Raw genomic sequence first — 27361 nt, 5'->3', positions numbered from 1 at the left:
TCTCGTATATGTTCATAGAAACGCACACTAACTCAGACTTTATTGAGCACACACCATCATGGATGTCTGCCACCATGGTGATTCTGCCCTCCTCATATCTCAGCTGCTGCTTCATGCAGAGGGAGTAATCGATCTAAGATACAGTAGCTCAGGGAGCGTGTGTGTGTGGGGATGGTGATGTTATTGGCCATTTTAGGTCTCTGTGATGGCCAGAGATGGTAAAATGGCTGGAAAAGTGATGAGCAGGCACTTCATAGACCAGGAATGAACTCTAGCTAATCCCGTCGACCTATCTGTCTCTCTTCCTCCCTGCCTCCTCATCACTCTTTACTTTCCTGTTATACCCTCTCCCTCATTTTCTCCATCTTCTTCCCTTTTTTGACTTTTCTTTTTCGTTAGTTTCCTTGCAATCAGTTTCTCTCTGTCTTCCTCTCTACCCTTCTCTCTTTCCATTTCTTGACCACCCCCTTCTTTTCCAACCCCCCTGTGTCTCTTTCTCTCTGCAGCAGAAGTGCAGAGCCAGGGCTTTTTCCTGCTGGTAATTTATTTTCCCATTAGCCCCCTGTCTGAAGTGCATGCTCTAGGTCTGAGTGTGTGTGGGGGGCACTGAGGGCCACCCCAAAGAAAGACCCAAAGAGTCAAAAAGAGGAGGGCACCCTGGACACACTGATAACGTGGGAGAGAGAGACTGGGTTGGAGGGACGGAAATGAAGCGAGAAAGATGTGAGATATTAGTTTGGTGTCCATCTAAGCAGTTTTGCTCGTTATGAATTGTGATGCAGACTAATCAGAAAAGTTCAGTGACAGTGACTTATTTCAGTGGTACTAATAATTAACCAGTTGATCCAGACATTTAAATTGATTGAATGACAGCAGTTTACTGTCTTGAACTAATTCAGATCTCCTGCCTTCTTTTCTTTTCTTTTACCTTTCACCATCAGTCAAAAAGATTTTAACCTTAAGATTTTCCAAACTAAAGCTTCTTCTTTTTTTTTCTCAGACTGTGTTTACCAAACAAACTGTTCCAAGTTGAACCAACAGAACGTTATATGGGCAGTGTTCACACAGATTCATTCTGGCTCTCATCTGAAGCGATTTTTACAGTGACAGTTTAATTCAGTGTCCTACAAAAATCCATTTTAAGAGCCCGTTTTTAATATATAATATATTCATCTAAATGTGTCCATGCCAGTTGATGTTCTCCTTGTTGACTGCCATAGGGCTGTTGAACACTGCGATATATATATCTGGCTTCCAGTTTCATAAATTTCATCACTCTGATAGTGTCATAGTGCAAAAGGGCAAATTAAAAAAACAAATAAAACTACTGTTCTCAAATGACTTGAATAATGTGTTTGCCTACAACTGGTTGGGTATTTTTGACATGATCATGGCAAAAACGGTAACTTTAGGTTCAGCTGTGAAGCTAAAGCCACAAGTAGCTTGTTTATAGACAAATGTTAGCATTTTACTTTTTGTGACTGTTAATTTGAAGATTAAGCAAAACGAGTCAGCATCATAAGCTATAATTTCCCACATAGCTTCATTTCTGCAATAACCTCAAAGCTGATGGAAACATGATTGCTTTTTCTTTCAAGGACAATTTTGGGTTGACCTACAGAAATTTGCCGTACTTGCTACACTACATTGCTCAATGCACATTTTTTCTCTGCAATCAGAGCTCAAAATGCACTCACACTCAAATCAAGTCTGACCTTGGTGGGAAGGTCATGGGAGTATGCATGCCATAGACGTCTGATGATATTTTTTTCCTCCTTCTTTTTGAGTTCCCTAAACCTGCTGACTTGGGTTCTGGCTGTGTGGGGTAGAGATGAAAGCCATTATATCTGGAGATTTCATTAACTCCATTTGGCCTCTAGAATACACCAGTTTTCCATTTAATGTGTCTCTCTGTTTGGCTCTGTGTTACAAGCTAGCCAGAGGTTACTCCCCAGTAAAACGCTCCACTCTCCCAGTTGGGATTAGGCCTTTTAAGGACTGGTTTGTGTGTGGCGCTCCCCCTTTCATCTGCTGCCATCAGAGGCACCCCTACATTAAAGGGATTCCTCTCTCTCTCACTCTACACCCATCGGTGTTTCCTCTCTCATTTAAACACACTGTTTTGTTTCTTTCTGACTGATTATCAATATTTGTGATAACTGGAGTCTCTTCACAATTTAATATAGATTACTGGGTGCACACTTGCTGAATAAAGAGATTTTTTTAATCTCATGAAATAAATTAAATGATAAAGTTTTAGAATGTGGTGTCATTAAACTCAATAGCAACTATTTGTGTGAAGGTTTGCTTTGGGGGTGGGGGGTGTCAGCTGGAAGTAAAGTGTTTTTTATCAAGTAACTGGCCTCTCTGTTGTTAGGTGACAACAGTAAAAGAGTTATTTATACAACAGTTTCATCTGGGATAACTTGCGCTCTTTGGTCCCAATTTCCAGCCTCTTAACATTCAGTTAGACCCTTTGTTTTTCCTGATGTCATATACATTTTTTATAGAGACAGTAAAGTTTCAGAGCACAAGGTCAGTGTATTTACAGGTGATTGCTGCAAAAACTCTACTGTAAATATTTTTCTATTCTTCACTCTGTATGATGTGATCTGCTGTTCAAATTTTGTTTACGAGGGGCAGCAAATCAGAAGAACGTTGTCCTAATGAGGATGACCTTAAATGAAGACAGACAGAGGTACTCAAGAGTTCATATGGACCTTGAAATGAGCATAGCCAGTCTACTTTAAAGAAAGACTACTTTGAATCAGAGTGATTTTGCTCCTTAGTTTATATTGCTGTCATTCATGTTTTCTGATGAAATAATGAAAATACAGGTTCATCGTAGCAGCTGTGGAATCCAATGAGATCATTTGAAACAAGTGACAGCTACTACACCCCAAACCCCTTGTAATACCAAATACAAAAATGACAAATGAAGAGGTGACAAATTTAGATATTTCTTCATCAAGCTTTAAACTGAGTGTAGTGTAGTGGTTGGTGTTTTTATCCCACCGTCAACATCGAGCGTGGTTCTCGTTTCATGAGTGATTGTTTCTGCACTATATTCAATTTCTTTGTCGTATACAGAAAAGGGACAGTGTGACTGGCGCTCACTGACATTCAACACCATATTCTTCCAGCACTAGAGCACAAACTGCGGTGTAATCTACAATCGTTTAAAACAACCTTAATCCCACTCTTGTTGTAACTAATCGCCCTCTTTACTCACTTTCTTCCCATACGTTTACTCAATTGTTTGCAGTTTTGATTTTGGGGTGGTTTTTTTGTAGTTCATGCCACCCGAGACGGGGTGGTGGTTAGTGAAAGATCATCTAATTTTGGGGCCACAGTGGGAAATTCCTCTGGTCCTGTTTCCAAAGTGTATATACATATGACAATACACATGAAAGCCATTTTCACAGTCCATTCCATTATTAGGACCATTGTTATTGTAATTCAACATAACCAAAGTGATAGTATTGCATTCCTTTTATGGCTATTGTTGCCTTTAAAATACACACACATGCACACTGCTTGGGGGAAAAAAAATAAATCCTCTCATATAATAGTAGCAGATGCATAAATTGGTCTTAATCTGTGTGTGGATGTGTGTGTCTATAACGCCTATAGTGCAGCATTCATAGGTGGTATGTAAAACTGGCAGCCTTATCAGTTATCAGGGGAGGCCAAATTGACACAGAGGAATCACTCCATTGTGTGCGGATTCAAAGAGAGATGTGAGCACATTGGATGTCTCCATTTCCAATAACTGTGACCTTGAGGCAAGAGGAATAGCACTGTACCCCCACGTCCAATCTGCTGACTGCTCGATTCAGACAGAGCCAGTTGATTTTGGGTGCTAATCGGGGATACCTCAGGGTTATTCTAAAGGGTAAATTGAGTTTGGCTTTTATTGTTTCTGAACCGTGTGAATGCAAATCGCAAAGGCCAGTGTACAGTTTTGTGTGGAGTTGAATATTTATAGTCTGTCTTTTTTAAAAGTTTTAGGTTCAATAGTGTTGCATTTAATAACAGAGAAAGAAAAAAGCTATTAAAGGATGACAATTCTTTTCAAAATGTAACACGTGTGAATTTTATCATGTGCTGCCTTCATGAAGTCTGACTTCAGCTGACCTCAGGTTGCCCTTTTTACCCCAGTCAGGATTGTTTTGTTTATGTGGTAGCAGGCTTAAGTCAGATAATCATCTGCTTGATGTGAAACTGGCGATTCATCACGTCTCATTATTGTTATAATACTAAAGCCATGTTTTTATCTTCAGTCTATCTCAACAGCATACTAAACATCACCACAAACTCTTCAGTTATAGGCAGATTGGTTGAAAAGGGCATACTCCAGAACTGTGTATACATAAAGTAAAGACGATTGTCATATACATATATAAGTGTGTGTTTTACCTGTCTGTACATGTCTCTGTTGTTTTTGGCCACTTCATGAACCAAACTATATTTATTTCAAGCTTCAGTACTTTGAAAATAACAAAGTTTAAATATCCAGGAAAAAAACACGATGTTTGCATTCATGAAACTAATGAAAATAATATGTGAATATACAGTAAATGTCCTTAATTATAATCTCTGTGAGTTTGATCGAGTAACCAACCTGAGGAAGCTTTGAGTTTCACAACTCATTAAATTTGTCCCAGACAAATGCCAGTAATAAAGGAAAATGTAACCAACACTAAATGTAATCAAAATGAACTTGTTAAACCATCAAAATGAAGTGTAAACAGGTAAAGACTCTCGAAACTAAACTGAAACTAAATTGAATTCAGATGAAAATTTTTTAAAAAAAATTATTTTATTTTTTTAAATCAAAGCTGCAATATCAGCCACCAGTGGAGTACAAATAATACAATGTATACTTTATTGTATTAGTGTATTTTAAGAATAAATAAATAAGATTTAAATTGATGGTGAATGTATGGCTCAATGTAACGTTTGTTTAAATCAAAGTCAGTTGACCTGTGTTAAAAAGCCATTAGCTGATCGTGTGTGTTGGACATCTTTTTGGCCACGTTCACACTGCACGCGAAAGCTCATCAAATCCGATTTTTTTTTTTTTGAGCCTATGCGACCCATATCCAATCATGGTATGACAGTGTGAACGGCACAAATCCGATATTTTCAAATCCGATCTGGGTCACTTTCGTATGTGGTATTGAATCCGATACACATCCGATGTTTTAGGAAGCGACTGCTGTTTGAACGGTCATATCGCATTAAATCCATCTTTTACGTCACTGACACAAGACAGACGGCAATTATCAGCGCCGGAGAAGCGCCCGAGAAGACATCGTGAACACTTCCTGGCCATCCAGTGTAGATGTTAGTGAAACTATTGGGAAGACAACGTGAATGTTTTATTTGTACTGTATAATCTGCAGATTCTGACAGAAATCTGCAGCTATCCTTTGAAGCACCGCTCCTCTAAAACAGCAGTAAGGATAATTATTAGGTTATTTACATTATTATCTGTCAGTGCGCCCCAGGTGGCTGTGGCTACAACGTAGCTTGCCATCACCAGTGTGTGAATGTGTGCGTGAATGGGTGGATGACTGGATATGTAAAGCGCTTTGGGGTCCTTAGGGACTAGTAAAGCGCTATATAAATACAGGCCATTTACCATTATGTAAATAATAAAATAACTTAAAGCAAAAATTGGAAAACGTAAAGTCCGAAGTCTTTATATTAAGGGCCATCAGTCAAACAATATTGTTTGCTCTGGGTCTAAACAGAGCGCGTTGTGTGTGACATCTTCTTTTGCGCATGCGGGCCACTTTGAACGTTCACACTAGAGCGCGTTTGCTGTCACATTTTATTTGTAGTGTGAACAAGCAGACAAAATAAATTGGATTTGATCAAAAAATCGGAATTGAGCGTTAAGACCTGCAGTGTGAACGTCGCCTTTTTGACGTGGTTTAACACACTACCCAACTGTCTGTTTCAAACCAGGTCTGAACAAAGAAGGCAGGTTTCTTTTTAGCACTCAGTATAATTAATCCATCCCTCCCTTACAAAAGGGTCCCTACCCCTGCTTTTCTCCGGCCCGTCCCATTGGCATTTTAGGGCAGAGAGATTCAGCAGGACCCCCGGGCACCCTCCTGCCCTGACCCCTGCCCCCCCACCAGGGGAGCATCTGTGGATCGATCCAGGGCCAGCTGGCACCAGGGGGAGAGAGGCAGGACTGGTAGTCTAAGACGAGGTCTGCTCCAACACAGACACACTATTCTTGAATGGAATTTATAAAAAAAATGAGGCACTGTGGGTAGTTTCAGGTTTGCATGCTCTTATTTATTTATTTATTTATTTATTTTAAGAAGAGCCTGAATTTTTGAGTTAAATAGATTCCAAGTAGAAGCTTAACCTTGATTTCTGTTGATGCACTGTAGTTGTAAAAAGATGCAACTAGGGGGCAGCATGCAGCCATCACCCCTCCCTCCTTTACATCCTACATCCTCTGCCTGTGCCCGTCTTCTTCTCCTACTCCTGTTGTGCTTCCTCTGCACACACATTTAGTCCTCCTCCTGGCTCAGGAAAAGAGCATATTGATAGTTCTATCCTCTCTGTAATAAATTAAACTTCTACATTGTCCTCCCTTTTCATTTTACACATTGTCACAACCTCCTAGTCCCTCTAATCCCAGTTACCCCCTCCACTTCCCCACTCACCATCACCTTCTCTCACACACACATTGATTGACAAGTAGCATCTGGGGAAATGGAGCACATTCCCATTGTTTGCTGCCACTACTCAAATCTGTTGAAATGGTTATTCCATTCTTCCGTCAGAGTATTTGCATATCCTTAAGTATTTCCTATTTTCCCCACCTCCCCTTTCTCCCCATCCTCCTTTTTGCTAAATCCCCTCTTCTTAAGTGTTTAGTGCATTTGGAAAATTCATTCATAAAGTATCTGCATGCGCTATTAGCTTAGTATAATAGCCAGGGTGTAATCTGCAGAGAGATAAGAGGTGGGAAGAGAGTGCTTTTTTATTTTTTATTTCCTCATCTTCTTCCTGTCCTGATGGGGCTGCTCTGTGGACAATCACTGTGCCGATGATATGTCATTATGTTCCCCAGCCAAAGCAACAAGGCTCAAATGTCAAGAGGAAATGTCAAGAGGCCTTGCTTCTGTAGTTTTTATTTATTTATTGGTCTGAGAGAGGCGTGAGGTACTAAGGAGGAGGCAAAGAGGGAGAGAGATGGAAGGATAGGAGGGTTCGTAGCGATGTAGTGTTGGATATCGACAGGAGATGGAGAAATGGAAAGGTGGAGTAGAGGCTAGAGATACAGATTCAGATCAGCTGTTTTCACTCCTGAGCAAGGATGTATACTAACTGGGTTCACACAGTCTTTGGCTGTGCTCTACTGTACTGCTACCACATGCCAGCTGCTTTAGCCTCAGCAGTGTCAAACTTAGTTTCACACTGTTTAAGGCCACACCGAGAAATGACAATGGCATTAAGGGCCAGACATTTAAAATGTACTGATAATCTTGAGTTTCATTGAAAATGCCACGCTCATATAGCCTTTTTATAGACCGTTTTGCCCACTTATACCCTTATTAATGTATTCTGATTACAGAAAACGACTGCCAACTCGCAACAGTTTTTTTTTCACTGGTTCTTGCACATTTCTACAAGTGTTATTGTGTTTAATTGGGCCAAGCATCCACCCATCATCCATCCAGGTGAGAGTCACAGAGGCAGTAGTCTAAGCAGCAATCTGCAGACCTCCCTCTCCTCCAGCCTGTCCTGGTTCTGCCCCCAGGGTCTCCTTCTTTTGGATTTGCCCAAAACACCTCATCTAAGAAGCATCCAGGTGGCATCTTAGTCAAACGCCTGAACCACCTCAACTGACTCCTCTTGACTTGGAAGAGTAGCAGCTCTGAATAACTCAGCTCTTCACCATCTGTGTAAGGTTGAGCCCAGACACTCATTTATACCACTTGTATCCATTACTTTGTTTTTTGGGAGACCACCAGAGCTTATTTGGCCATAGCTGAGGACAGAAATAAGACCAATGACTAAACTATATGTTTAGCTTTCTCTTCACACAGCAGACCAGTACAGGCCAACCCATCTGCCAGTCTGCTGCTGCAATTCTTTATTCATCCTCTACTCTAAAAACACATTTCCAACCCAGAATGAGTACTTCACTCTTTCCCAGCTGAGATCCCAATTCTCATCCCAGACCACTCCAGTGGAGGTTTCCCTTTGATGGAGTCAGCAAAACCGTCTGAAAAAGAACTGTCATCTGAAAAGGCATAGGCTCTCTCCCCTCAGAGTAGTCTGTCTCAAGCATCAACTTATTTGTTTTATTATGTGTTATCAAATTTGTTAGCTTATAGGTAAAATATAATTTGACATGTGCAAAGTTCATATAAGGTGGTGAAGGCTTGGATTGTTTACTTCAGTGTTTATTGTGTCCACTTCTTCAGTATTTCCGGCCACAGTTATTTGCAGTTTGAGTATCACATGTTGGGTCTCGTATGGTTGGCCTGTAACACTTTTAATCTCTATTTGGAGCTTACATATTTTCTCTCTATATTACCAAAAGCTTTACCACTCTGTACTGATACAAATTCTGTGTGTGTGAGTGTGAGAGTGTGTGTGAATACCCTGCAGTCCTCAGCGATAAGGCTGAGATTGAGTTTTCCCCCACAGAGCCATAGCGTCCAAGGAGTGTGTGTGTGTATGTGTTTGTGTGTGAAGACATCAGGAAACAGGCAATGTAAAGAGCTTGTATCTCTTTATCTAGCCTATCCGCCAGAGTGTATGTGTATATGTATATGTGCTCTCAGACTGGTGTAGTGTGAAAGGGAGCTTGCTGGTTTGCTTTGTTCGGTATTGTGCGCACGAGAGGATGAATCCTCAGGGCTCGATTCACAGCTGAGAAAAGTAGGTATTTTTCTGTGGTATAGCTGGATGCAGCTTTTAGACAGCCGTGCAGTGAAATGGAGACAAAAAGTGAGAGCGGGCGAAACCAGGCATTTTAAAAAGAAAAGAGAACATGTGCCGTACCGCTGCCTGCTGCTTTCATTCTGGCTGGCCTGTGAAGGGACGTTTGAGACAGGTTGGTTTTGGTGCTAAGATCAGTGCCTTCTCCCATGCAAATAGGGAAAAAGAACATTTAACCAGGAAACGCATTACAAAAACAGAATCAGTTAAAAGAGAGGAGGCACAAGAGAACCGAGAGGGGCATGGTATGTCAGTGGTATCAACACAGCAAGGAGGTGAACCAGCCTGATATTCACTGACAGCATGGTGCTTCCATAGCAGGCAAAACCCATCAGTTTTTGTTGGAGGGAGGGCAGACAAAAGGCTGGAGCATCCCCAACTGTTTAGTTTCCATATCTAGCAGTCAGTGACAAGGCTTTCCGGCAGTTCTTATTTTTAACACACGGTCCTCTGGTGAGCAGCTTGCATCCACGCACACACACACGCAGGGCCATGTCACTGATTGTATAACTCTTATCACCTGGTCTGTGGCATATTCCCAAATTCTAATTTGACTGCTAGCCCCTGGCCCAGAGCCCATCTCTGAAAAGAAGTACAGCAAAAATGGCTTCAGCGCGGACCTTTGATAGGAAATATCAGGAGGGATTTTACAGCAGAATTCACAATGAGGAATTCAGGACGGACCCACTTCTAGCTTCTTCTGGATTTATATAAACCTGACACTGTGATGGGCCATCAGTTTAACCCTCTCCCAGCACTTTATGAAAGTTTCAAAACAATAAAAAAAACAATTAAACTCAACCTCTTTTTTTCTTTCTTAAATTCTGTCTGTCCACAGGAGTCTCCATCAGGGCGGAGGAAGGCCTTGGCCACTAGCAGTATAAACATGAAACAATACGCCAGTCCGATGCCCACACAGACAGATGTCAAGCTGAAGTTTAAGCCCCTGTCCAAGAAGGTGGTGTCAGCCACGCTGCAGTTCTCCCTCTCCTGCATTTTCCTCCGCGAGGGGAAGGCCACGTAAGTTTTTGTCTTCTTATAATATGACCCACATCCTTCGGAAGTGGTTACACGTTGCGATATTCAGCAGTGTTCTAAGTTGTTTGTAACCCTCACTAGTTATAACATTAAGTCTGATGCATGTAGGCATAATACCTATCAAATTGGGCCCAACACCCATGTTCACTTCTTCCTTGTTCTGTTGCCTTTGCTTGTGTTGAGTTAATCAGTGTGTCGTTTCATGTTTCAAAAGCAAGCACATAGTGAGATCGTCATGTTAAATTTTGTTGCAGGCTGTCTTTAATCACAAGACCGTTACAGCAGTCAACTTTGAATGTCTCACACTAGTGACTGATTGGAGCCACAGATATCCACATGACTCTTTCACATTGGTCACAATTAATTTTGGACAGTCTGGCTTCATTAGGCTCTAATTTAGAGTCTAGTAATGAAGAGACTTTTATCCACTGAAGGGTATGAAAGGATATTTTTTTAAAAAGTAATAAAGTTGCCAAGTTTGCAGCAAAGAGGACAAGTAAAGCTGTTGATAATCCCTGCTGTGAGTAAGAGAGTAATTTGTGTTACCCTTTGCAGACCAGTAACACATGCTTGGTATAAAAGTCTAGCTAATACCCTTTTTATGTCACTTCTAACCAGAGGTGACTGAAAATCTAAATTTTCTTTGTTAGTCTGTTAGAGGGTGAAATTTTGCTTTTTGTTCCATTTATCAGTTTAAATTATAGGTACATACAGACACACAGACACTTGTCAATCATTTTAAGATATTGAACCATCTTTCATTTGAAGACATGCGCTTTCAGTCAGTGTTTTCTGTTTGTTATTCATTTTAATTTGATGGCAGCAACTTTCATTTAAAGATACCCCTCCCCACACACACAAACACATATACACTGAGCATGAGCAAAGCGGCGAGGCCTTTGTTGTGTCGCGGATGGCGGGTCGATGGCGCGTAACCCTTGTTAACCCTTCGGGGAATGATGTCGACCACACACAAACAAACTCCATCACAGCAGTTCAAATGAGCCCATGGGCCTGGGAAACACCAAACACAAAGAACAGAGAGGAGAATACAGCGATTATGATGGAGCGGTGGTATCGAGGGACTGTGGGGAGGGGGGCGCACAGAGGACTACATAAAATACAAGAAATGATGTAGAAATGCATCAGTGGGGCAGAGGCTGGAGTCAAAACCAAGCTTTAAAGAAGCTTTAAAATGTGAGGGAGGGGTGTTAAAGTTTTAGGTGTAAAAATGGTCGTCTGGAGTGAAGAAATGATTGAAAGAGATGGATTTTAAATGTATGTGGGGTGTGTAGGTTAAATTGTCCTATCTGTCTTGATGTTTTTCAGCTGCATGTATTTCTCTATCTATGTGTATACATTGTTTTGGTTCTTGGTTTTTTTTGGGGCTGGTGGGGTCCAGTGATGAGGACATGCAGAGCCTGGCCAGCCTGATGAGCATGAAACAGGCGGACATTGGCAACCTGGATGACTTTGAGGAGGAGAATGAGGAGGATGAGGAGAACAGGGTCAACCAGGAGGAGAAAGCTGCTAAGATCACAGGTAAAACACTGGAGGAGCACTTTTTTATTTTGCTTTGTAAGATCAAAGATTTATCTGCTGAAAGTCATTGAAGTTGCTTTTGGTCATTTGATCAAAATCCCCAAAATGCCTGAAATTTCCCAGACTTCCTGAAGAATAGGCGCAGGACCCAGGCTTCATTTGGGGCATTTACTTTGCTTCTTGGTTTCTTTGTTTTCCCCAATTTGTGTGTGTGTGTGTGTGTGTGTGTGTGTGTGTGTGTGTGTGTGTGTGTGTGTGTGTGTGTGTTTTTCCACAAATAAAAAAGTGAGAGTTTGTAAATTCATGAGCTTTATTTGCCGTGTATTGTCTGCTTCAGGGCGTTTTCTGTTGCTTTGCCTTTCCCACATCCTTGTTACCCCTCGTTCCCCTCGTCTTGTATTGGTTGCACTGGCAGACTGACGGTGGCTTGGCTCCTTCCTTACATCCATGATTCATTCTACGGTCGCATGTACGGGCCGCGCTGCTTCCTGCTTTGCTTAATCCAACTTTTCAAAGCGCCACCTCTTCATGTTAAGCTTCATTTTTTCTCTCCTTTCTTTTTCATGCTCTTCATCTCATTTATATGTATATGCATTGAGCGCCTACAGCTACGCTTCACTAGCACACATCTCTGAATCAAAGGATGGGCCGGGCTGCCAAAACTCGCTACTGTCATATTCTTGCCTGAATGGTACCTCCAGAGCAAGCCAGCAAGCAGCCCCAGCAATACTAACACTAGGCTAACCAACGCATACGCTGTAAAACACATGTTCTCTTTTGTCTTTTTATATGCTGTATGTAAATTATGAAACCTCAATAAAACTCTGTGTGTGTTTATATAGGGTTGTTAGTCATTGTTCAGTATTACCTCTTTATTTATCAGTCTGGAACCTGAAGCTCTGGAGGCATGTCAGAAATGTTATTTTAAAGTAGATAAAGTTTTTTTCTTTTTAGCTTTTGGCTCTGTGCATGCATTTAGCACTGCAGTGCTGATGCAGTGTTTCCCACAGAACACGGTTTCCTCTGCAAATATTTTATAACTGAGCAATAGTGAGTCTCTACTCCTGGGGATAAACGTCTTCCACATCTTGGATGGCAGTGAGTGATGACAGTTGTTGTTCTGCTCTGGAGCCTTCAGGAGTTTGACATGTTGGTACATGAACCAGTTCTCCATATGCTGCCAGCTCTGGTTACAGTGAGAAAGAAAGACTTTCTTACTTAGACCTGCTGGAGTCTAAGACACAGGGTAGAGCATGTTCAACCCCAGGAGAAGAGACTGTAGAAATGGCTGAATGATATCCACCTCCAAGTGTACACTTTACAGAGAGTCTATGGGAACACCACAGTCTGCTTGTTCGGTGATGATATAATGATGCTCTTTCCCGGTCCAGCGTTGAACGAGGCTCTGTCCTTTTTAATGTGCTGCAGTGCTTCAATTCTTGTTTTTGGATCCGACCCCCCCAAAAAACTTTTAACCCTTCAGAACATATTCTGGCGTTGAGATTAAGTTTAGTATCAGGACAAATCTGGACTGTTTTAAACTATCAGTAATGTCCCAGAGCTTTGTTTGTTTTTGGGAACTGAAGGAGTGTTTGGACCTGGATATTGCTACTGATATGAAACGTAGCAAACAACTAGTTGCCCAGCAAAGCTTGAGCAGCACAAGACAGGACGAGCTAGCTATTTATCATTAACAGGCAGTCATAAATATACTTGATTGAGGTGGCCTGCCCAGGTAAAGTTGGTGTGGGAAACACTGCATTTGGCTGTTAATACTATAAAGTTGTGAACTTTATAGTGTAGACCTTACCAGCTAAATGGTTGATCGCAGCGCTATTACTAACTAAAGCATGCACATTCACACTAGTGTTCCTCTTTACTAATCTGTTTGTACTTGCAGACTTGTTAGTGATAGAACTGATGATAATATAAACCAAACCAACAGTCTGCACTGAGTTATTGTGCAGTGTAATGTGCGGTGTGGATGTGTGTGGACATTCTGGATGGTGTGTGTTATTTTTGCCTTGTTCACTGCTTTTCTTCCTCCCTCCCTTCCTGTATGGACCTGTCGTTTGCAGAGATAGTAAACCAGTTGAATGCCCTCAGCTGCTTACATGGGGATGATGATGATGATGGTGGTGTTCCCAAGCGAGCACGCAAAGCAACAGCTAAGCCTGCTGCTTCCTCCCAAGGTCTTTTTTCACCTTTCTTTCACCCCTTTTCATCCCGCGATTCTTCTTTTATTGTCTTGTGAACATTGTGTTGCCTCTTCCTACCTCTCAGTGTCACAGTTTATATCTACATATTTATTTATTTTTTATTTTTCCTCCCATAATGTTCTGTCTCCCCCTCTTCCTCTCTCTCTTTGGCTCTACCCTCCCTTATCCCTTGATCCTTCGTGACATTGGTATTGTAGTCGTGTTGTGTGGTACGATTTATCTTCAATCATGTGGTGACGTGCAGTACGTGGTGTTGTGAACACATCAGTTGGTGTTCATCCTTTTGGTTCCTATTGTTTCTCTTATTTGACAATGTGACCTTTCCCACTCTTTTACTGCAATTGGTAGTGAACCAAACCAGGTAAAAAGAAAAGCCCCTTTTTTCCTCTTTCAGGTCAAAGCAATGTTTGTGTTTTCAAAATAGAATTAAGTATATTTATTTTAAATTGAGAATATTTAGCCTCTGATATTCTGGGTCATACCACCAGTGATGTTTCACACCTTGGCTAAATTTAAATAAAGTGTTTTGTTTTTCTTTTTTGCAAGGGCAGAGTTGCAAAACTTTTTCATCTTATTAAAAATCGCATAAATAAGGGCTTTATGCGAAAGCTTTCCCTTTCTCATCTGGGCAAATAACTCCAGTCACTGGTTCAACTGGGAATTACATCCTGTTGGCTAACAGTAATATACAACAAACATAGCTTTGTACTCTCAAGGTTTTCTGAGTTTATTTGGGGTCTTCCAACATTCTTCTCTTTGGATAGGAGTAGTCACAAACCCTCTCACAGATTTAAACACACTCTTGGACATGTGCACTTGTCATGGCCTAAAATTGGCCATGAATGTTGTGAGATAAGTGCTGTTCCTCTTATCAGCCATCACCACTTCACATAGCCACACTACATATAGACCCAGGACACGTAGCTCTCAGCACAGTTTTTCTTTACACTAGTTCAGATTTTCATGTTTCTCAGCAACATTTCTTGGCATCTACCTCAGGCACATTTACACTCTTTTCAAACTGACCCACACCCTGGCAGCATGCGATTGAACTACAGTGAGTATAGTGAAGATAAAGTACACAAGTACCCCCTCCAGCTGGGAACTCCATAGCAACACCATGCTTTCGCCACAGTCTCCCACAGTAACCCTCCATACCACACAAAATTTCCCAGAATGCCACTGTTGTATATGCTCTGAAGAAGGATGAAATGGTTGAGGAACAAAGGAGTTTAGGCAGTGCTCCCCAGCAAGCGGGATTTCTTATCCAAGACTGAATGGTTCACTCCGAAGTGCAGATTTTGGTGCATTTGGCTTTGTGGCTGTTTGTTCATTGCATTTTGTTGTGCAGCTGTTTTGACTCTGTAGTTTAATTTAAAATAACTTTTTATTGAACTCTTTGGCAACAGAGCTAATTAACAAGCTGAACTTCCTGGAAGACGAGGATCAGGATACGGCTCCCGCCATGAACAACAATCCTTTTGATGAGCCCGATGTCGACCTTCATCCCAACCATCTCAACCCATTTGATGATCCTGATGAGGAAGGTATGTGCAGCTCTGCCAGCTTCTGAAGAAAATGCACTCAACTTCATTTTAATATATAATAATTGTAAAAACTTGTAAAACGTGCCTGGCTTTGGTTGCGATCTTCTTGGTGTTGCTTTGGGAAAAGTCTTTGGGATGATGAGCAGTGTGGCTTTAAGGTTCTGATGTGCAGATACCATGAATGTGTATAATCCTCTGCAACTGTATCAGGCTTCAATGCTTTCAGTCAGACACCTAAACCAATATTTTTGTCTGACCACCTGAGTGGACAGGTATTTGTTTTTGAGTGTCACGCTCTCGCATACATAAAAGCACACCTTTGCTGCCTATTTGCTTACTTAAGATGTCTTTGATCTTCAGCCTTAAATCCTGGATTTTACTTTCTCAAGTGCATATTTTTACATATGTACATGTGTCCTTTAATGTCCTTATCATCTTCAACAAAGGTTTACTTATTTTGGGGACGATTCAGTTGCTGTTTTAATTCAATAGTGGCTGTGTGTAGGATTTGGTTGTCTTGTGTTGGCAGTGAAGGCAGCATGAAGCATATGTGCAGGCACCACCCAGGAGCCCACACAGGGGACCTGGATCCTTAAAATGTTGAAATAAACTAAATATTATCCACACAATTTATGAAAAGTCAAATAGGCAGTTAACCTTCTAGGAGCTGGCATCCACATATGTGGACATCACATTTTGGGTTGTCTAGACCACAATACTAAATTTTACTGTAAAAGGGCCTGATATCCTCTTCTCAGAAACTACATCAGGTAAAAAGATAATTCTTTGTTTTTACATTCATCAGGTCCCAATCAGCCCAAATAGCAAAGAGAAATAAAAATGTATGCCATGAAAGAGTTCCAGTCTTAGGAGGTTAAGGCACATTTATTTTGTTTCTCTCTGCTGTCTATCTCTTCAACATACTGAGATCACAAGCTACCAAAGCTCATGTCAAGTCTAGGAGTAACATGATTTGTACATGCTGTCAATGCTTTCCGTCCTCTGTCAGAGCCCCCTGCCCAGCCGGTCCTACGGCAGCGGGCTGACGACAGTTCCTTTTATGACCACGACGACTCAAATCCGTTCAACGAGCCAGATGAGCCAGAGACACAAGCATGTCCGGGGAACCCCTTTGATGAGCCTGACCAGGACACAGACCCTCAGCCAGATCCAGAACCTCCCAAACCCAGGCAGAGGAAAGGTGTCCGGCCCGTTGACATGAGCAAGTACCTGTATGCGGACACTTCTCACAATGAGGAGGAGCTCGACAAGTAAGATTTTGTTATTCATTGGACAATTGTTTCAGTGTCCAACGAATTGTTTGAACTATGAGGCGTGAACATGCTGTTGAGTATAGAGCATGCACCTTATCCTGTGCTATTTTTCTTTTTTTAAAGTGTCATGTTTTATTGTTTTATTGACCAGAGACCAGTGATTGAGCTTATAAACTGACTGGGAAAGTGTCTACTGTGCTGAAAAAGTGACTATGGGGCCATTTTCCCATAGACTTTTACACCACTGGAAATCGTTGTGCAGTCAGAAGAGTCGCCCCCTGGTGGCAAATAGAAAGCATGTAGATTTAAGGGTTTCAGATCACCAGCCTCAAGTGGCCATTGGAGGAATTGCACTTTTCTTCATAAGTAGCGATACATAAAGCGCTCTGTTACGTTCTCGATTACTGCTGGCAACCCGAGTCCTGCAGCTCCCCCTCCTTCTAGAGGAGCACTTGTAGGCACAGCTCCCCCCTTCCAAACAGGGCAAAGTGACGAGGCAGCTCTTTCAACAGGAACAAGGGCCCTGTTGTTTCACTGCATTCTTTAACCTTGTCTCCCTCTTCAGTCTTCCACCCGTCCTCCCCATCCTCTCCCTCCCATCAACTTGTTGCCCCATACTTTCCCTCTTTCTCCTTCACTTCCTCGTAGACTCTGCTCATTTTTATTTCACCTTGGAGCTCCTTTACGCTTGCTCCCCACCCCCACCCTCCCATTCCCTCTTCCTTGTTCCTGTTCCGCATCATTTCGGTTCATCAGTGCTGTCAGCTACTTTGTAAAGAAGAAAATATAAAGATGCTTCTATCTGTTGTTGAATTTAAAGATATGATGAATGTGGCAACGGAGGCGTTTTTTTGGTTATTTGTTTACTTTTTTTGGTATATGCTGCATTTTTAAAATTTTTCATTTTAGTTAAGTTTGGTGGCTGTGTTGTGCAACCCTTACTTATAAATATTTAATCTCAGTGGAACTTCCTGAAATTAAATAAATGAACAAGAAAAAATTTAGTCATTGAACGCAGCATAAAAAGGTAGCTTGTTGTGTATGTGTGATTCTCAGTTTTTACTGAAATGTTAGGCTATTTTATACTTAATAGGCTGTGTCACCTTCTCTAAAAGCTCAATATAGACTTTATCTTGTGATAGTAAAGGTTGCCAACCTTTAGGGGTTGAATCTTAGCTTCACACTGATGTGGGGATCCTTCTGAAGTGTTCCCATCAGTGAACCGTTTCACCAATAGTGTGTGACCATCTCCACAAGAGCAGCCGTGCCCAAATTGTCAATGTAAACCCCTTTTTGCCACTGAGCGAAGCCGTCACACAGACAGGCGTAGGTTTCACTCCTCTCAGCTGTCCAAAGACAGACAGGAATTGACTGGTGTGTTTCTTTTTCTCTGTCTCTTACATCAGGAGCAGCTCACTGCAGAATAGAAAGTTCAAGAGGGCAGCGCAGTGTTTTGACTGCAGCCCTTTCACATGTCTTTTAGCCAGCGATGGTCTGTTAGAGCTTTTCTATAGACCTGCCTCCTTTTCTTTTCTTCACTTCCCTCCTTTTTTCCCCCTTCTATCACTTTGCAGTAGGACACTGAGTACCTCCAACCTTCTCTTTCACAGATACCCAGTCAATCAGTTTTTCCTCTCACCCCCTCCTCCTCCTCCATCCAATTCTCTTGTTTGTTTAGGACTGCTTGTTGCATGTTGAGTGAATGTCTTAAGGCCGTGCCCCTGCTTTCATTGCCACCAGCATGCCTGTGTATTGATAACACTGTGGTATGTGTATGCGTGTGTGTTTTGGTGAGTGCTTGTGCGTGTGTGTAATGTAGTCAGTCGTGCTCTGGCCTGTCTGTCAGTAGTCCACCTTGGGTAGTGAGGATATGAGGTCACACAGTCCTGACCTCAGTGCACCTGCATCTTCTATTAACTTACCACTTTCTGTGTGCTGTTCATTGTGCTGCACCATACCTTTGTTTCCCTATTAATGAATTTATAGTTAGATCCTAGGATGTCTTTAAAAGGTCCTAATGGTTATTATAGGTCATTATAAACAAAATGTTTAATGATTAGGCAAAATATATACATATTTTCTAATGTTTTCTTGTATTTGACAACCTAATTTTACAAGATAAAAAATTAGGTTTTATATCTTATATAGCTTATATGTCTGTCTTTGAGATGGTTTATGTTAACTTTATTGGCATTTTGGAGCCTTTTATGCTTGTATTGCTGCTGTAAGTCAGGAAATTTAGTTTTATTGTATAGCCCTGAATCACATGTAAAGGTTTAAAGGACTTCATAGGGAGAAGAGCACATTAAAAACACGAGAAAACACGAGAAAAAACAATAAAGTCACTAACACATTAAAATTCAAAAATGGACAAGAAAACAAAAAAGAAAATATTATAAACTTGTATTTAAAAATGAGAATAGGAAGATTTTATAGCTGCTCTAAATGTGGCTGAACAGTTAGTGTGGCCATTATCAGTGCTTTTTTTCCAATTCAATTCAGATTTATTTATATAGTGCCAATTCACAACAACACAACAACGACCCCAAGGCACTTTATGTTGCAAGGTAAAGATCTTGCAATAATAGAGAAAAAAATCCCAAGATCACAGTATGCCATGTAAGCAACAGTGGGGAGGAAGAAATCCCCTTTTAACAGGAAACAATCTCCAGCAGCGCTATCCTCCACCCTCCAGTATCCCCAGTTCTGCTCGTTGAAGAATATTGTGTGTCTGTTGGTTTAGCTTTTTTAATTTATTTTTAAGATCAGGAGGATCTTAAAGTGCGAGTCGGGATATAACTGTAATATTTAAGACTTTATATACAAGTATGAATATTTTAAATCATTTCTGTAGGATCATCAAAAACAGTGTAGCTCTGCTGTTCTGAATAAGCTCCAGCCTAGTGAAATACTGTTTTACAGCTCATTCTTTTTACAAATTCGATGGATAAATTACACCAATCTCTCTTTTCCCTTTTTTTTCCCCCCAGATCCAACCCATTCTACGAGCCAAGGACATCGAGCCCTGTGCAGCAGGATGCTGGTGGCCCCTCACCTGATGTGGCCAGCAGCCAGAAGAGGAGAGCTCCCCCACCCCCGGGCACTAGCCCTGGGCTCGGCCCCAGTTTACCACCCCACAAACCCACATCTGGCCCTGATGGGGAGAGAGCCCAGCCCGTCGGGCCCAGCCCAGTGGCAGCAATGATAGGGAGAGAGCTGGCCTCCTCTTCCCCCAAGGTACGCAGTCCTTGCTGGAATGTAAAAAACTTGATTTGTCCCCATGTGATGCATGTGAAAAATACAGAAAGAAATGCACTGTGGCTGTGTCTGCAGCGTATCATTACTTTCTATTGTGAGAAATATACCTTTTAGAATAAAGCAATTTAAGATTTTGATTTTAACTTTGATCTCATCAACTACTTGTCGGCCTCGCAGACTCTTAAGTTCATTTAATTACATTTAATTCAAATCTCTGAGCTTGAACCCCAAAATTCAACAGATCTCAGCTCATGTCTACTTCCTGTCATTCACTCTAGCTCGTCCGTGCAGTATGTTTTATTATAAGTGAGTGAGTTGAAGCATTTTGAGTGTGTTGTGTGTGTATGTGTGTGTTCGCAGTAGTGTGTCCACATCCAGTGGTCCTTACATTAGCTTTTTTTCCGCCTGCACAGTCTCATCTCCTGCACCATTCTTTATGCTCATGAAACTCCCCAGCTCCTCATTTGAATATAGGTATTTGTTTATTGGGGTGTTTTCATATGTTTATTTATTTATTTAAATTAGGTAAATCATGGCTGGGTCTAATTAAATGGCTGATGGTCACACACACTCACGGCAGGAGTCAGACCACTGGTGGGGAATGATTGGCTGGGGGTGTGGGGATGAGTGGGGGTTAAAATTGTGAGTGTGTGTGTGTGTGTGTGTGTAGGGGCTCAATGAGCCTGTGTAGGGCTTAAACACAGGGGGCTTAACTACAGCAGAGCGATCACAAGGGGGTGTTGACCCCCTGTGCCCATGCACACACATACACGCAAACACAGTACAGTTAGTCATACACACACATAGACACACACAGGTCCCTCCTCCCCATGCAGCTGGCTAGCTGACTGTTTTAGTGTAGCTGGGCGGTGATGCTGGCCGTCCATGTAATTATGGCACAGTGCCTTTATCACCCAGCTGCAGTTGCCTGTGACCATGGGTGAGGGGGCCTAAACCACTTTAATTACCCAAAGCCAGTGGCCTGTGGTGGGCCACACTTCGCCAAGAGATGCCCCTGCCTCTGGAGCTTGGTGTGGAGGGGGCAAGGTGGGGTTTAGAGAATGAATTGTGACTGAAGAGGAGGGGTGAAATGAAGAATATGCTGAGGATAGTGAAGGGTTATAAGACGGCAGAAAAGAGAGGGAACATTTCCAGGGAATTGTGGAGAGAGAGCGCGAGAGAGATGGGATGTTCACAGTAAACAAGGATAGGCCTACAGGGTTTGTTGGCATACACAGCTAGTGTGAATAGGGTTTTTTTCCCCCTCTTATTCACACCCAGCACCATGGTACACACCACAGCCTACACATGGGCTGTGAGATGACCTTTGAATGTATGAAGTCAGGGAGGATTAAGAGGAGACATCCCCACTATGAGAGGCCACGACAAAACCAACACATCATAACGCTAGGAACGTGCACAGAGTGTAAATGTATGCATGTATCTGTTCTTATAGTTTCCAGTGTGCCCAAGGCTCAGTTCTGTGAATATGTACTCGGGCAGTTATAACCTTCCCTCAAAACACAGCTAACCTCCGCCTCTCCCATATAAGGCGTCTACTCTTCATTCATATTTATTTTACCAATGTGGGCAAATTGTATGTAGGGCTGAGATAAACACACACACAGAATTCAGTTTAATCTCACAATGTGAATAGAAATTGATATCCAGAAAGCCACCATATTCAGTTCTACATTTACAAACCTGCCCTGAAGGGTTAGAATGAGTTTTTCTTTTTTCTTCTTTTTAAATGAAATCTTGTCTTTGGTAACCGAAAGAGATTAGCTTGTCTTGTTTCACCATTACATTTAACACATTTATTCGCTGCAGTAGAGGAACAAGCTTTAAATGGCTGGTCACTCAACAAATAGAAAACGAGTTTAAGGGTCAGCGCCTCGAGCAATGCTTCGGTGAAGATATTTCATAAACCTGTAAAAACCAAGCAAGAGTTCTAACAAGAAAATACAAGGCAACTACAGTCATGGAGAAAGATGTTTGCATTCACTCCAACAGATTTAGGATTAAACGTTTTCTTGGATGCAATCTCATCCTCCTTGTCATTGCATTAAAACCAGCCACTTCAGTGCCAGCCTGTGGAAAATCAGGACATCTACATGACATATGGTGTGCGCCCACTTATTCTATACACAGGTATTACACATATTGATTGGATTTACGTTAAGAATAATATGAGCTCGGTGCTCTGGATTTTTGCCAGTGAAACACATGGGCTGGCACTAACTCAAGTTCTTATGTAGATTCAGATGTAAATGCAGCGTCTACAGAGGTTTCAGAAGCTTTTGTTTTGTTGCTCATGATGACTGGTGGACAGTAGGTCCCAACAAAACCCTGCTATATACTGAAGAGGATATGCAGATAGCACCTTTCTGAACAATATATTAGGACTTTGAGTATGTATTTTTAAACATAATTGAAAAAGGAGGCCTTTGCCTCAATGATCAATTAAAGGTGCCTTACTTCGGGTGATGTTTGTGTTTGAGGAAATGTGAAGGTAGGTCATACCTTGGCAGCGGTGGCTCAGGAGATACAGTGGGACATCTGTCAATGAGAAGGTCAATGGTTTGACGCCAGGCTCCTCTAGTCTGCATGCTGAAGTATTGCTGGGCAAGATACTGAAACCTTAATGCTCCTATCAAAGTGTTAATGTGTGAATTTTAGCTTAAAAGGTGCTTCTAGGAATCGGTGAATAAGGCTTGTAGAAAGAAAGTACTTGAAATGTAGCTACACTTCTCAGTGTTTGTCTCTCTGCACCGTTGTTATTGATGCCAGATTCAGACTACATTATAATAGCTTGATTGTGGCCAAAACCATGGGCGTCTTAAATGACCGCAGATCATTTTATCGTGTATACTGTGTCGTAACTGAAACTTCATCCAGAATGTCTTATGATGTCCAGACAGAAAGACCAACATGTCATGTATACACAGTTGTAAAGTTGTACATATGACTGCACATGAGTCCGGTTTTTACCATGTTGAAAGTTTATATGCACTTGTCATTAGGTCCGAATGCTTAGATGGCTGTTGCGAGTTTGACAGAGAAGTGACCTTGTTCTTTGACACATGAAGCCGACGCATTAAGATATCGTGAAAATAATGGAAAGGAGAGCATGTCTGAAAGGGGCTTTAGATGCTTCACAGCTCCCATACCAATATGTGATTCCATTGTCCCGTCTAGAGATCCTGAAGTGCGTCAAGTTTAAAGTGTAGCATCTGTGAAGGAGCTGGAAGGATGAAAACATCTGTGGGATTAATTTAAATGAACAGAGGGAGTTCCTGTTGGGCGGGCTGTGAGCTCTGTCTGGTCTGATTCAGTCCATCTCTTTTCCCTCGCTGTAACTCAGTGATCCTCTGCTCCTCCTTTTGTTTCATCTCCATCTCTATTCTGTAGTCAGAGCGCTCTACACTTAGATGCTCTGATCTTTGGATTTTCATCAAGTTTCCGCTTCGTGACTTATTTGCCTTATTTTCATATAAAGAAAAGTTGGAGGTTGGATTATGCGCGTGGGCAGAAGTTTGAAAGAAAAAGTTCTGTGTTATCTTAATATTTGCCAAAGAATCTTGGAAACAGTAAGGAATTTTCAACTTTGTGGTTTATCTGTCAATACATTACATCCTGGAACTGGTGTGTGTTTGCTTTTCAAAAGCTTTTTTTCAGCTGTTCCTTACTGTATACTGTGTGAATATCACCTATTTCTTTGTATGTCGAGTAATATTTCAAGCATAATCTTACATGAAATCTTTACCACTTTTCCCTTTATGAATTTTTGTTACAAGCACACTCACATTAGACACTAGAGGAATGTTTTCTTTCTCCCCTTCATTTGAAGGGCTTCAGTGATTACCCACGTTAGTCGAAGGGATCAAATTAAATAGAGTTTTGCAGGTTGTGAGAGCTCCTGTGCTGGGGGGAAGGAAGAGGCCAGAGCTCTCCTTCCTCTCCCACATGTTTTCACAGCCCCTCCTCCTGTTCAGACTACCTCCAAATTGAAATTAGAATAAATTAACATTATTTAATTGAGTTCGCAGAAGGCTGCGATATTTCTTAATTAGCTTTCACCGAGGTTCGCGGCAGGAGAGGACCACATCCGTGCTGTGGAGTGTTTCTGAGGTTACTGTGACGACTGAGGGATGTTTTTGGAGGACAGAGGGGAGCCCAAGAGACAAGGACAGTCATCTCTTGTCTTCTGATCTTTGCCCGTTGCAAGGTCTCTCGTCTTGTTATCATTACATCCAGTCCAAAGTTAATTCATCTTCTCTGATAAGTTTTGCAGACCTTTACACAAAGAAACTCAGATGGAGGACATAAAGAAAGTGGACTGGGTACGATGTTTTAAGCAGCTACTGTAGATTTAAAAGCCTCCTTCGTTATAGTTGGAGCTTAAATGCTAAACTAAATGCCTTGTTGACTGTTGTTCATTTAAAGCACACTTCCATCTAGGTTCATTTTTCTGACATGTAAAGCTCTGCAAGATGGTGTCAGTAAACTCTTGTGGTAAGAGTTGTCCACACTCCACCTGAAGTGGCTCTATGCCCCACAGTTTGAGAACCACTGGGTTAAAAGTAAAAGATCAGGAGAGTGTTTTGTGTTTCTTAAATTTCAGAACTTGGCATCGCTATGAGCAAGGAAATGGGCATTGCGGTTCGTCTCTGAGACCAAAGCATTGAAGCCTCAGTGGCTCCCTTTGGCCACGCTGGCCTTTCCATAAGCTGTGTAATATTAGGAGAATAATCCTCGAGAGGAGTAAGGCTAAATAATTACCTTTCAGTGTCTACCTTTTCTCAGCGTGGACCCCTCCCCAAACTTTTTTTTGCCGTCTCTGAGTGGTCTGTCATTGGATCTTGTGGGAGAAAGGAGACCCAGTTTCTTCTCTCAGTCGGTGTAGGTCCAATCATCGGGCTTCCTGTTGTTGCTTCAAGATGCAGGGCATCGCTGTCATCAAGTTAGTGGAAAAGTAGAAGACGATACCAACCTCTGTACGGTCTGCAGTCTCAGAAGTTTAAGGAAATATTTAATACGTATACTTTTGGCTGTTTGTTTAAATCATCACTAAATATGTTTGCATCAATTAAATGAGATCCAGTGGTGGTGAACAGTTCGAGCCATGTTTGAGGCACAGTTTTAATCCTGAAGTCTCACAGGGCACCAGGCATTTACATGTTTAATCATTTCAAGTAGACAAACAAAAATATTAATATTACACACCCTTCCCATTTCAGTTTTACTCACTGGTAGCCATGAAGTGACAAGTGTGTGTGTTTGTTGTGTGTATTAACGTGCTGTCTTGTGTGTGTTGTGAGGGATATATTTTGATCCAGTTACTGTAATGCGGCTATCATTTTTCCACCTCTTCCTCTGTTGGGTGCATGTCGAGTTCACAAGTTAAGCACTGCGAAGAGCTCACTCTCTTCAATACCCGCGCCGACTGGTGTAAAAGGGCCTTCCGCAAAGCGCCGCTTGTAATCTGCCTTTGGTAAGTCCTCCTTAGTTTTATCTGCCAAGGATTACCTCACAAGCTGCAAGCAGGAGAGAACGAGGGAGACGCAGAGCAAGAGAGAGAGAAATGAAAAGCAAGTCAAACAGAAAACGATGAAGATGGAACAAAATGAAAACAAATCGCTGTGTAATCTCTGAAAGAAGGAGACCTGCTTTTGAGTTGAAGGGAAGTTTCCCTCGCCACTCATTTAGAGAAGGAATTGACTAATCCCTCCATGATTGATGTCTGCTATGAGAGGCTCTATGGCAGACTAATAGGGCTTATGAGGATGACCAGAAAGTCCTTTGTGTGTGTGTGTGTGTGTGTGTGTGTGTGTGTGTGTGTGTGTGTGTGTGTGCGTGTGTGTGCACGTGTAGGAACCAAACCTTTTTGTCTTGTGTGTCCTTCTATCCAGTGGCCGTAGAGGCCAGGGGTTTGAATGACATAGCAGCCGAAGAAGGGGTAACTTTATCTTAATCTGGTCTTAATCTGCCCTGGTGCTCCAGGTGTGTGTGGGCCTAAACCTTGAAGGATCCTGGGTTTTGGGGTGAGGTTTAAGGGGACTTCATCTGAGGAGATAGAAGTCCATGCACTTGAAAACTCCTTGGACCTCCAGAGGGTCTGAGACCCCCCGCACATTCCTGAAAACCGCACTCACTTAGTGAAGCTGAACCTTCTTCCCGTCATCTTTAAGTGGCCCTTCCTACATTTTAATTGAATTAAACCAACCGTTCTCCTTAATTTAAAAAAGACCTTGGAAGTATCTTATGAATTAGTCAGTGATTTCTCTTTCAAATTGTGCGGGTGTGTTCAAGTGTGTGTACATGCACACACGTGCACTCTTGTGTCTGTGTTTGAGGAAAAGAGAGTGAGTGTAGAAATGATAAGGCTTTAATTGCCTCTTCCTAAAGCCCTCCAGCCCCCCTCTTTCGGCCTATTATAGTATGCAGGTGTGTGCTTTTATGTGCTATAGGAAATACTAAGTGGCATTTCCAGTGCTCAACTCTCACATCACCTGGTGGCATCCTTCTCAGTTTGTATTTGAGCTCTCACAGACCTCCTTTGACCTAAGCAGGAGTTGATGCATAAATCCAGTCCTGCAGGTACAGTTTGGACCCTTTGAAATGTTCGTTCGGTCTTTTTGTGTAAAGACCCCCCATGTTATGAGAGTTAGTAGAAAGTTGCAGTTAGTTATGGCTGAAATGTTCCTCATATACAGAGATTTGAACTCCTTTATGGTCTCAATCATCATCTGTGATCAGCCCAGCCATGAACCTCACTCTAACCCTATCCTAGCAAAATAGGGTTTGTTTGTTTATTTAATGGTTTTCCCAATTCTTGATAAACTATTTACTTGACACTATAAACTATGACTGTAACAGTTATAGTCCGTATTTCATGTTTAAAAAAAACAAAGTCAGAGAGGGCAAAAGGAATGACTGCTTACTCTTCAAATTAGTTGTTGCAGAAATGTCTGCCCATTAATTGGTCGATTGTGGGATTGATTACTGACATTCAGAAGAATAAAGCTGCTCAGAATCTCCATGTCTACTGAACAGTGTCATGTTAAGCTGCGATCTAATAATTAGCATTTCAACATATAAACTATTAAATGCTAAAAATGAGAAATTGCTGAAGGTGGAGCCATCAGGGGCCTATAGAGATTAAAGTCAGGTGTTCAAGCACCACCCAGATGTATTATTGCCTTTTAGTCACTTAAATGTTCCTTTCTTTCTCCAAACTTTTTCTCTTTCCGGATGCTCCTGTCAGTCCTCCTCCACCACACCCATCCTCCTTTTCTCTCTGTGTTGATGCATGTGTATTCTGATCAGGAGTCAAAGGGGTGACTTTGTAATTATGTTCATTTTAATTGGCTCTGCTATCACCCCTCTCATCACTCTGGAGCCCACGCTGCGCTGGACAATGGCAGTCTGTAGTGTCGGGGTTAAGCAACCGCTGTGTTAACACCCCCCCCCCCAATAAAAGAAAAAACACGCACACTCC

The 27361-nt window shown here is 41.8% G+C and overlaps 1 protein-coding gene across 7 annotated transcripts in view; it reads left to right on the top strand.

Moving 5' to 3' along the window:
- The window catches only part of ehbp1 (EH domain binding protein 1), a 159311-nt gene that overhangs the window by 45222 nt on the left and 86728 nt on the right, over positions 1-27361 (top strand). For 6 of the 7 annotated variants that reach the window (XM_042220905.1, XM_042220903.1, XM_042220902.1 and 3 more), the window contains 6 exons: positions 9821-10002; positions 11423-11562; positions 13641-13754; positions 15191-15328; positions 16338-16599; positions 19593-19839. In XM_042220905.1, the coding sequence (XP_042076839.1) occupies positions 9869-10002; positions 11423-11562; positions 13641-13754; positions 15191-15328; positions 16338-16599; positions 19593-19839 (1035 nt within the window). In that variant the 5' untranslated portion in view covers positions 9821-9868. The remainder of the gene's footprint in view (positions 1-9820; positions 10003-11422; positions 11563-13640; positions 13755-15190; positions 15329-16337; positions 16600-19592; positions 19840-27361) is intronic. The other variant, XM_042220904.1, reaches the window with a different exon arrangement.

The sequence above is a fragment of the Haplochromis burtoni genome, unplaced genomic scaffold (genome assembly GCF_018398535.1).
Source record: "Haplochromis burtoni strain Fernald_Lab_line unplaced genomic scaffold, NCSU_Asbu1 Contig_57, whole genome shotgun sequence".
Lineage (NCBI taxonomy): Eukaryota > Metazoa > Chordata > Actinopteri > Cichliformes > Cichlidae > Haplochromis > Haplochromis burtoni.
The sequence above is the reverse complement of the archived record's forward strand: the minus strand, read 5'-3'. Positions and strand labels throughout refer to the sequence as shown.